This window comes from Bombina bombina, chromosome 3, assembly GCF_027579735.1.
Source record: "Bombina bombina isolate aBomBom1 chromosome 3, aBomBom1.pri, whole genome shotgun sequence".
In the NCBI taxonomy this organism is placed as follows: domain Eukaryota; kingdom Metazoa; phylum Chordata; class Amphibia; order Anura; family Bombinatoridae; genus Bombina; species Bombina bombina.
This window is the reverse complement of record NC_069501.1, coordinates 788,340,069-788,352,419: the sequence shown is the minus strand read 5'-3', so window position 1 is coordinate 788,352,419 and position 12,351 is coordinate 788,340,069. Positions and strand designations below refer to the sequence as shown.

The 12,351-nt window shown below is 35.1% G+C and overlaps 1 protein-coding gene across 1 annotated transcript in view; it reads right to left on the bottom strand.

Annotated features, from left to right (window-relative positions):
• Positions 1-1,325: 1,325 nt before the first annotated feature.
• Positions 1,326-12,351, bottom strand: part of AFF3 (ALF transcription elongation factor 3) — a 76,140-nt gene continuing 65,114 nt past the window's right edge. The window contains exons 10-12 of the mRNA XM_053705456.1: positions 8,093-8,142; positions 6,174-6,397; positions 1,326-1,989 (exon numbers count right to left, since the gene is read on the bottom strand). Of these exons, the coding sequence (XP_053561431.1) occupies positions 1,868-1,989; positions 6,174-6,397; positions 8,093-8,142 (396 nt within the window). The 3' untranslated portion in view covers positions 1,326-1,867. The remainder of the gene's footprint in view (positions 1,990-6,173; positions 6,398-8,092; positions 8,143-12,351) is intronic.

The following is a 12,351-nucleotide window of genomic DNA, read 5'->3' as shown; positions in this document are numbered from 1 at the left end:
AATGCTGAATACGGAGAGCGTATTTCTCTCCGCATTCAGCGAGGTCTGTCGGACCTGATCCGCACTGCCAGATCAGGTCCGACAGACCTTTAATAAATAGGCCTCTATGTCTTAGAAGAAATGATATATTTTGACCTGATAATTTAAAGCAAAATAATTTGGAATCAAGGCGAAAAAGATCTGTGGCACATTGCTTAGTAATATAGTACTGCCTTTTCTAGCAGTCTAGGGCCTATTCATAGTGGTGTGATTGGGTACTATGGACTATGAACGGATTTACTATTACCACTAAATTGCTTATCCTAAGTCACTTCAGGTTGGTTATAAAAAACAAAACAAACAATAAAAAATAGTTGACTTGCTATTAGAAGTATAACCAATCTCTGTTTCTAACCATTTAATACTTGAGACAGGCTATGGTTAGCTTTTAAGTCCTAACTATAGGAAGTCTGCAGGTAACTACACACAACTTGACATTTCTGACAGCAAAATACAGCACTTTAACGTTAAAGGTTAAAAAAAAAGTGCTGCAAATGTAATTTATAACATGTTTCTGGTATCCAAACAATTCATTGGCACTGGTTATAAATGAAGCCTGTAGATTTTGCACTGCATTTTACTGGTGCAAAGTTGTTTTAAAAGCAATCAGGTTCATTTAAAGAAACAATCAAAATATTTCCGAATACATTGACTTAAATTAATTTCTTGTTCTTGCAACTAAGTTTGAGCTACTTCAGCCGACACTTTTTCAGCCAAAACGTCTTGTATGTTTTTATGTTGGGAACGTTTGCAGATAACCAGTGGCCTTGTCAAGTGCACAGGATAATATTTTATTGAGCTGATTTAAATGCTGAAGTAGACCGATATTCGTTTAAACTTTCATATGTTGTATTGCTAAAAGGTTCGGTTTTTCAGACTCGCCAGAAACAGCAGGTATGAAGCAGCGGTCTAAAGACTGCTGCTCCATGACCCTGATGAGGCGGACAGGAATCGCCAGAAATCAACCCCATCGAGAATGATCGGGTTTATTGACACCTCCCTGCTGGCGGGCGATTGGCCGTGAGTCAGCAGGGGGCGGCGTTGCACCAGCAGGTCTTGTGAGCTGCTGGTGCAATGTTAAATGTGGAGAACGTATTGCTCTTCGCATTCATTGAGGTCTTGCGGATCTGATCCGCACTGTGGGCCCCATGGTATAATATCGCTTATGTTTGTTTCTTAGTTCACAGTGTTTTTAGTTTTATCATGGTATTAAATGAATTCAGTCTTTGGGTTAACATAGGTGTACAAAATAAAAATAAATAAATAAATAAATAAATAAATAGAAATCAAAAGTGACACAGGGATTTTATAATCATGAACAGCGAAAAAAAGATGGAACACCACTGTATAAATACATAGATCTGTATGTTGCTAACAAATAATTTTGAAGAACTAATGCATATTTACTTCTAAATGATATCTCTAGAATATATTGCTATAGCAATTCCTACAGGTGAATTAAGAGAACCCTTCTTTTGTACAGTGTAACTTTCACCCAAAGGTTCTTGGCTGCTGCTGTATAAGTATTGGTGTATACACTAGTCCGCTGCACAGTGTTATTTTCCAATCCACTTAGTGTAATGATTGGTGGCTTGCTTTGATCAAACAACAAAAGTGCTGATTTATATGGGCAGGGTATGAATTACCAATACAAAGATATTAATATATAAATAATTTGTGAGCACAATAAATTAAAAACAAATTGCTCTGTAATATTTAATGCTAAAGAGTAATTCATCACCATTTATAAAAGTGCTGTGACAGAGCTCTTGCATAGCACAGTGCTTGGAATCATCATGATGTGACAGTTCTGTTGGATCACAAGTTGCTAAAGCATCTGAGTGCTGTGCCGTACCCAGCGCAGTCCTTGTCTTGTGTACTGGACCAAGTGCTCCATTGAACTGTGTAAGGTGACAGGTCCCATTAATGCATCAAGTTTGTTAAAGAAATCTGCAAAGCAATATAAAAATTAAAAAAAAAGATTAATAAAATACAAAAGGAGACTTGCATGTGCCACATTCTTTAAAGGAACATTAAACACCTTTATAGGATAATATAAAATGATACATTGCATATATATATATAAAACTCTGCAATATACTTTCATTATTTATTTTGTCCCCTTTTCCTGTAATTTTATTCTGAAATTGTGAGCTTTTCAGTTCCTGTTAGAAACGGAAGTGCAGAACACAGTTCTATTCCACACAGCCATTGGCTGCACACTCTAGTGACCTAATTATAACTGTCTCTAATTGGCCACAGGAGAGAAGGTAACCTAAGTTACAACATGACAGCTCCCATTGTTTTAGAAACACTAAAACTTAACACTTATTTTATTAATGTTTAAACAGCTAATTAATCTTTAAAGAAAAGTTTCTACTTGTTAGTCTCAGACTAATCTTTTCTTCGAATGCTTCATTCTATCTAACATTTGTTTAGTGTTTAATGTCCCTTTAACCCCTTCAATGCCAGAGATGACTTCATGCATTATGAAGAAAGAAAGAGCAGCACTCCTAGGCAGCCAATGATTTAATATAACTATTTAAAAAGAAAAGGAATTACATTAACATACTGTTTAAATTATATTTTAAGCACGTTTGGAAGCATAAGTGCTTTGCACTGAGGATATTTAAAATAAGAGTAGTGGTGTGTTGCTGGGGTTTTGACAGGATGGACCTAGCCCTGTACCACTGACCTATGGGAGATCTTGGACTGCAGGAGGATTCAGAGTGGTTAACCTGGGTTGAGGGCATTGTTTGTCCAGTACACCTGATCCACAGATTCCCTTGTTGACCCTCTATAAAAGCTTCCTTCACTCCTCCCACTGTGCTCTGACATTTAATGAAGTTTCTGCTGTGGAGCCTGCCTGTTTTGTTCTGTTTTCTCTGTCTTTAGTTTACTGTTTGCTATCCTGGTTTGCTGCTGCTTCTGGATTTAAAGGGACATGAAACCCAATTTTTTTATTTTGTGATTCAGACAGAGCAAATCATTTTAAAAAAGTTTCCAATTTACTTATTTTCATCAAAGTTGCTTCATTCTCATGGTATCCTTTGTTGAAAAGCTACACAGGTAGGTAGTGTGCACATGTCTCGAGCACTACATGGAAAAAAAGTGCTGCCATCTTGTAAATGTATAAAATTTGATAATAGAAGTAAATTGGGAAGTTGTTTAAAATTGCATGTTCTTTCTGAATCATGAAAGACAAGAGAGCTGCTTGAGAGGGATCAGGTAGGGATCAGGAGCTGGGAAGTGTCAGGTAGGAGGGTAATCTCTACACTAAAGCTAAAATTAACCTTACAAGCTACCTGATTAACATACTGGATTAAACATCTTTGGAGTTTACAACCATCTGAGCTGAATATAGACTTGGACATTCAGATTTCCTTGTTTAACCTATGTAATTAGTTTAATTACGTCCAGGTGCCGAAACATGTTAGCATTTGTGGTCAAATCTCTCCCTTGCCTTGTACTCAGTGTTTTTTACATGTAATTTTAATTTGCCACAGACAATTAATTAAAAGTGAAGTTTTATTTATCTACCTGGTGCTCCAGACTTTCCATTTTTGTTTGTAACCTATGTAATTGCCAAAAGGTGTTGTAAATTTTGACTCATAAGTCTATATTCGAGAGGTCTGTCTAACACCTTATAACAGAGATTTATGAGGTTTTATCTTGCTAATTGTTTTGAGGGACATCACAAATTATGATTAGTCATCTAGGTCAATTTCTTCTCTTTTTTTATTGATCATAGAACCGTTCAGGTATTTTTTGTTAGATTATGTTAGTTTGAATACGGAGCATTTTTCATCCATATAGATACAGTTATAGGAGAGGATGTTTTACCCATTTAGCTAAAGAATTGTGTATTTCTTATTTAATAGATTTTTATTGTTCTAAAGTTGTACAATATTTTTTATTGGTTATGCGATTTGATTTATTCCATCATATATCAGTGATTATAATGTGTTTTTAACATGTTATTAATCAATTATACATTTTATATGATGCTTCCTGCATATAGCTGTAGCGATTTGTATTCCTAATGGTCACTTTAACAACCCATAGATCCTCCCTCTGTTGAGCTATATAAGCGCCAGCTATGGACAGGGTTCTATACTCCTGATGAAGTTCAGTCGTAACAGAATGAAACGCGTAGAGGAAATTAGGAAGTTTGTCTGGTACAGGCATCTGTAGCATCTTTGAGCCAGTTGTTTGGGAGCTCTGCTTTGAACTGTTTCAACCTAGTGTTTTGGGACGACATCCAGACACAATACTAAAATGAGTAGCTGAAGACGGCGGTCAGAGAGATTACCATCTAATCCTAGACTTTCAGAACACTGCATTGCTGACAAGAGTATATGAGCTACATTGTTAATATACTCTGTAAGTTGCTATCTTACAGCAGGAGCATTGATTAATAAATTGTTACTTTTTAATTTGAGTCGGAGGACATGTTCTCTGATTACTTTTTACAGGCTTTATTGAGATGTCTGCGGAACATCTGATGTGAGCAGGGCTGGCTCAACCATTGGACCAAGTGGGTCCAACAGACCCAGGCAGCACTTGACAAGGGGCAGCACTTCAGTGACTAAGTCAGTTACTGTCAGACCCAGACTTCTACTGTCCTCCGTCCCCATGGGGAAAGTCGCACGCTCCCAGCAGCATAACCTCATCATGCACAAAGACAAAAAAACGGTCAGGGGCAACATTCAAGGTGGGTCAAGTGCATCTCTTCCTGAACTTCTTTCTCACTTATTGCACAATTGTGCATAAGCATTGGTTGCCTGCAGGTAGGCAGGCTTAGTTAGATCAGCAGCTAGATTAGTAGGTTGATGTGCTAATCAGTGATGTTACTACCGGGGGTGGGGGGGCATCATTTCATTCTCGGCAAGAGGCAGCACAAAATCTTGAACTGGCCCTGGATGTGAGATGAGCAGCTCTTTATTTGGCATATATGGATTAAGAATATATTCAGTGAATTATCCCCTGTGGGGTTGAGAAAGGAATCACAGTTTACATATTATCATCTTACATTAAAGGTACTGTGATGCTACCAGTTAGGGGGATTTATACCTACATCACTTTCTACTGAGAAACGTTTCACAAGTGGTTGGCTTTATTGTATGAAGATTCTATAGTGGGAAACACAAGCATTTCTGTTTTTCTATTTTTCCATTCTTTTCAGAGATTGACTTTTATTGATATCCATTTATCTTTTTGATTTATATATATATATATTAATTTGAATTACTTAATATATTTTTATATTAAAGGGACACTGAACCCAATTTTTTTCGTTTGTGATCCAGATAGAGGATGCAATTTTAAGCAACTTTCTAATTTACTCCTATTATCAATTTTTCTTTGTTCTCTTGCTATCTTTATTTGAAAAAGAAGGTATCTAATCTGGACAGCAATGAAGAAAATTTGATAATAGGAGTAAATTAGAAAGTTGCTTAAAATGTCATGCTCTATCTGAATCATGAAAGAAAAAATGTGGGTTCAGTGTCCCTTTAAGTACTCAATTACATATAAGTTATTGTAGTGCTGTCCCTTGATGTTCTTTTGTACTGTTGTGTTTTTTTTAGAAAGTTATGCTGCATAACTTTCTAGTGATTTTGCATATGAGCATTATGTCCCTTTAATTACATAGTAAGCATGAGTTATGTTTTACAGCATGGATTTCATACAGGTATAAAAAAAGAAATAAATATTTCCTAAAAAAAAGACAAATGTTTGTCAAGCACTATTAGAATTTCACACCCAGCTCAAAAAATCCCCTATGAAACTCATGGTTGAGATGCTGCTCAAGCTGATAAACCAGAATAACTCCTCTTTCTCTAACTCAAAAAAGTCTGATTCCTCATATGTCACAAGAATCCCATTGTCAGAATGATGTAAGTTCATAATGGCACTAGGCTTTCTGATCATAACAATCCAGACAAAAAAGAATCAAATGAAAATAAGTCAACAAACAGAGCAGCGTAGTGAGATATTGTATACTGTGGTATATTAGTTTCTATTTGCCATAATAATATACTTGATTTCTGGGGTGTTGTGCATTACTCTTTGAGCTGGCACACTACCACTGCTCTCAGGTGCTGGAAAGTTTGGACTGATAATAATATACTTACCTATGTTGTCTTTTGCAAGATTATCCGCAATCTCCCAGTAGTCATAGCTGTGAAGGATGCTGTTGGTAATACTGACATGGTTGGCTGCCATCTGGTGGATACGCTGCGGAATGCTAATGATAGATGTGTTTGAAGGGCCACCAGCGCTGGAAATGCTTCCTTGGGATCCAACAGAACTCACTGGGGAAGGGCTGGGGGACAAGGGTGATGGAGTTCCTGTGGTTCTAAATGGATGAAATCAACAAAAGGACAACAAATATAAATGGGAAACATGGAATTCACCTCTTCCAAAGGACATTACATAATTAACATGCAACTTAATTTTTTATTTAGTTCTTGATTTATTTATTATTTTCATAATTTTATAATTTACAACAAGACAGCAGGGATGCCCAGACATTAAGGATTTGGGGCAACCAAACACACCCCTGTAGAGCACAGCGTTCACAGCTGGTATACCGGATGCGTGTCAGCAAGTCACCTGATACCTCAAAACTGCCCAGAGTGCAGTAGCTTGCGGCGGATCAAACCGCTGAATTCAAAATACTTTAGAAAAAATAGCAGGCACTGCTCAGAGTGTGATGAAAGTAAAAACACACTTAGAGCTTACTCATAGAGTCTATGAGTAAGCACCACTAGGGGGCTTGAAACACGTCAGACCAGTTTGCCTCTGTACTTTGTCCATGTCTGTGTGATTTTTTAACATTTTATTCAATAAAGTGAGTTTTTACTTTCATCACACTCCGAGCAGTGCCTGCTATTTTTTTCTAAAGTATTAAGGATTTGGGATCTACTTTGTTTTTTGCAGTTTGTAAGTGTGGCCTGTTTGTGTACATGAAATGCACAGAACTTTAACCTGGGGTCAATCCATTTGAACCCAGGAATATACTTGTACAAATAATTTTTTTACATACATATACAGCCTCCTTTGCCTAAAAATAAGAAAATATTTGGTTAACAAGGTAACAACCAGTGAAAATAAGTATTCTACTATGGGGCAGCTAACACATACAATTCTTAAAGGGACATGAAACCCAAACATTTTCTTTCATGATTCAGATAGAGAATACAATTTCAAACAACTTTCCAATTTACTTCTATTATTTAATTTTGCTTCTTTCTCTTGTTATCCTTTGCTGAAATGTTTATCTAGGAAAGTTCATGTGCAGCAGAGAACCTAGGATCTAGCTGCTGATTGGTGACTGCATATATAAACTGATTGTCATTGGCTCACCCAAGTGTTCAGTTAGAAACCAGTAGTGCACAGATGCTCCTTCAACAAATGATACCAAGAGAATAAAACATTAGATAATAGAAGTAAATTAGAAAGTTGTTTAAAATTGTATTCTCTATCTGAATCATGAAATAATTTTTTGGGGTTTCATGTTCCTTTAAAGTCCCCAGCTAAACAGTCATATGCAAAGTTTGAAAAAGAATTTGGGATCATATGTGTTGTCAGTAGCCCATGCTTACATATATTGTCAGTAGCCCATGCTTACATATGTTGTCAGTAGCCCATGCTTACATATGTTGTCAGTAGCCCATGCTTACATATGTTGTCAGTAGCCCATGCTTACATATGTTGTCAGTAGCCCATGCTTACATATGTTGTCAGTAGCCCATGCTTACATATGTTGTCAGTAGCCCATGCTTACCTATGTTGTCAGTAGTCCATGCTTACATATGTTGTCAGTAGCCCATGCTTACCTATGTTGTCAGTAGCCCATGCTTACATATGTTGTCAGTAGCCCATGCTTACATATGTTGTCAGTAGCCCATGCTTACATATGTTGTCAGTAGCCCATGCTTACATATGTTGTCAGTAGCCCATGCTTACATATGTTGTCAGTAGCCCATGCTTACATATGTTGTCAGTAGCCCATGCTTACATATGTTGTCAGTAGCAAATGTTTACTTACTTTCCATTGGCACATCTAGAAGAGGGAACTTGATGGACTTTAGATGTATTCTGCAAAAAAAAAGTTATAAAACTGAATAAATATCTAAAATTACAGGTAACTATTTACCTTACTTGTAATAGGCTTGACACATCGATCAACCTATGTAGTAGATACATTTGCATTTTGTGTATTTGTAGAACACAAACGATATTACACTATATTAGATTTTTTCTTTAAGATAAACTGTTTCAATACTGAAGATTTTGTATTATAACAGACCAGACTTTGTACAATTATATGCATATCCTTTGATCACCTTTATTTCACACTCGTTGTTATTGTGCCAGGGAAGTGTCTGGGGGTTATTGTGCACATGCTCTGTGTGTTGTGTTGGCTCATATATTAAAGCCTCTGATTGGCAGCATGTCTCCTGTCTCCAAAAGGAAAATAATAACAAACCTAGAGTGGAGGCTAAACAGTGTACGTGAAAGGAAGTTATCTTATATATAATAATAATTACACAACAACGGAAATTAAATAGTTGTAATATATATTAATAGTAATATTTTTAAAGCCTCTCATGAAGTATCCTCACTTCAGTCACCTACATTTCACACCCTTCACTAATGAACCAGAACAGCCTCACAACATTTACTCCTGACTAACAGCGACCTCCCATGTCAAACATCTACCCCCATTCTAAAACAAATGAATAATTCACCCAAAAGATCTCCCTAATGCACCTCCTTTCACCCAATTAACCCTACAGGTGTCCCTCCCCCATGGAACTCTGAACACAAGGAAACCATCTATGACCCCTTGAACCCACACCCAGAATAAGCTTCCTTCATTAATTATTTTTCTGTAATTAATTCACTCTTGTTTGAAGTATTGGATCCTCATCTTTATATCCCAAAAAACATAGCATTTCTATTTTAATGGACAACTACGATCGTCATCCCCAGCATTCTCTGCAAATAATCCTTCCACGAGTCTCCCTTGAAACAGACTGACCTTTGTGGTAGAATTAATTTATAGATGTATTGCAAAATTCGGACTTCAATCACTGTTAAAAGAGCAAGCTGAATGTCTGAATTTGGACTAAAATGCTGTTTTAACTACTATTAGGTTATTTAAGCCAAGTGGAAATAGAGTTTTCACGTGGTATAATTGGTAAATTTGGAATCTACTATAAAATGTATGATGATAGAAAATCCAATGTATATTAAACCAGAATAGGTGATCCCATGTTAATCCCCCTTGATATGCTGCTTTCCAGAGATCCACATGTATGTGTAGAAGAAGCAGCCTGTGGAGATCTTGATGTTTTGCCCCTCTTCTTATTGCATTCCTTAGTGACCACCTCTGAGAGATCAAACACAGTTGGTCATAGGCAGTGGTTTGATGTTGCGTTGTTGCTAAGTGAAAAGGTGTTGGATAATTGGGTGTTTTTATAGAAACAGGGCCATATTTCTCCATAGGCAATGTAGGCAACAGAAAATATACTTGAGTGTTTTAGGTTGTTTTAACACAACAGCTCATTCATATGAATGTCAACCTGGCCATTAATATAACAAAAACACTTTTAACAGTAATTAAAATTCACATAAAAATCAGATTACTGCAATTTACAATTAAGTGATGAAAGTCATGCTAGGCAAGCTTAGTTTGACAAGAAGAATAACATTAACCTTCCAAAAGTTACTTATAATGGATATGCAAATGATATACTAATGACTTACTAGTATTTTTTTATTCTTCCATTTACTATAATCCATAAAGCTTACTGAAAGTACGGTAATATGTATTATTAATATATACATTATCATTGCTGAACAATATAGCAGTTAGTTGTAATCCACCATGAATGAAAACTATACTGCACAAGTGATGAATTGGTTAATGACAATATTAGAATTGCATATACACACCATACATACTTATACACAATCACATATACACATGCAGAATAAAGCAATTGTTATTTTAGCTATATTTTATTGAGAAGAGATATTTCTTGCACTAAGGCATGTCTCACTTTCTTAGCAATAACAGGGATAAAAAAAAAATAATATTCACTAAAGGTGCATTATACAGACAATTAAAAGAAATCCCTTTTAAATGATCAATAAACTTGTTTTTCTCTACATATTATACATAATAATGATGGACATATACAAGTTTCTACCATATATCTTCTCACTCTTCTCTCCTCTAAACTAAGCTATATATATTTAGGTAATTGAGATAGTCTAAGTTGTATTTTTTAGACCATATTTCCTACTGAGATAATATTATCTAGAAGAAATGTATCTGCATTCAAAATTGGTTTAAAGGGACAGTTTACTTTACAATGGTGATGGTTTAAAAAGATAGATGATCCCTTTATTACCCATTTCCCAGTTATGTATAACCAACACAGTTATACTAAATATACTTTTTACCTCTGTGATTACCTTGTATCTAAGCCTCTGCAGAATGCCCCTTATTTCAGGGCTGTTTACGACTTGCATTTTAGCCAATCAGTGCAGTCTCATTTATAACTCCACTGGAGTGAGCACAGTGGTGTCAATATGGCACACATTAACTAGCTTTGTCTTGCTGTACAAAGCTTATAAAATTGACTGAGACGAAAGCGGCCTTCAGGGGCTTAAAAACAGGCAGACATTTAGAGTTTTAGATGTTATAAAGTATATTAAATATAACAATATTGGTTATGCAAAGCTGGAGAATGGGTAGTAAAGATGTAATTTATCTTTTTAAACAATACATTTTTATGGAGGTCTATTCAGTTTGTATCTATTCCAGTCTTGATGAATGCTGTATCAGACAGGTTAAAGGGGACCAATAAACCCTTTCCATATTTTAAGCCATCGCAATCTGTCTATTAAACACCATTTCAGTACTTAATGAATGACTTTTAAACATCTCAATCTTATAGATATTTAGTACAAGTCCACCCTCCTACTTCATATAGTACCAAGACCTCCAATCTACTGTATTTAATACCCTTTTATTTAAATTACTGGACAGTTCTGAGAGGCTATCTGATAATATTTGAAATGCAGTAAAAAGGGGACTTTGAAAACAAATGTATAAGATCTATTTATATAGATTATTTATATGAATATTGAGAATTGAGAATGTAAGTTAAACTAATGAGCACATACACTACCCATACAGAACTCATAACACTCTGTGAATGGCTTATTTGATATTGTCCATTGTGTAATGAAAACATGCTCTCTTTTATTTTTTGTCTAGGAAAACAGGGGCAGTAGCAGTCAAAGTCTTAGTTGAAACAAAGTATGGGGGAAAATAAATTGTAATGGCAATTTAAAAAGGTTAATTTTGTATAACTGTATATGTATAAATACAAACATGTTTTATGATAAACTTTTGCAAATGTATTATTTACTACTAATACTACTTATAATAATAAATATGCAAACATAACTGGAAGCAAGCAAATAAGTAAATATTTAAAAAAAGGAAATTCTCAAATTCAGGTATATTATAATGTGCTGATATAGGGTTAGATTACGAGGGAAGTGGAAATTATCACTCCCACTTGCAAGTTAACTTCGTTAGACAGAGTCTTTTTGCACGCATTTGGCTGCGTTCGTATTACAAGTTGAGTAAAAAGTTTTTGCATGATTGCTTACCCGCGGTGCGCAAAAATCCGAACTTTGAATATGGCAAACAAGTTAATGTATTCTTCCACAGACCTCAATGGAGCGTAAAAAGTGGAAAATAACCTAACACTCTTACTAGTGCACAAACCTGCAGTGCGCTAACCTGACATGAAATATGAATATTTCACATTCCATTGTTCTTCACGTGGAAGAATATGTTCTATTTATTCTTAAATACATACATACATACATATATATATTATATATATATATATATATATATGATGTTTTATAGATATACACACACACATATATATATATATATATATATATATATAGATAGATAGATAGATAGATAGATAGATAGATAGATACATACAGATATATATATAGGAATTCCTCTATGTGAAGGACATTGGAATGTGAAATATTTACAGTAAATACATAAACAATTTATAAAAAAATAATATTTCATAAATACTGTATGATTTTACATGTTTTTTTTCCCCTAACTCCTAAGACCTCATATCTTTGAGCCCTTATTACTTTCTTATGCAATATTTTTTTTAAATATTTTTATTAGATAGTGTTATTATGAGTGTAACTGTACTTTTAAATGTATTTTTGATGTGTTTAGTGTAG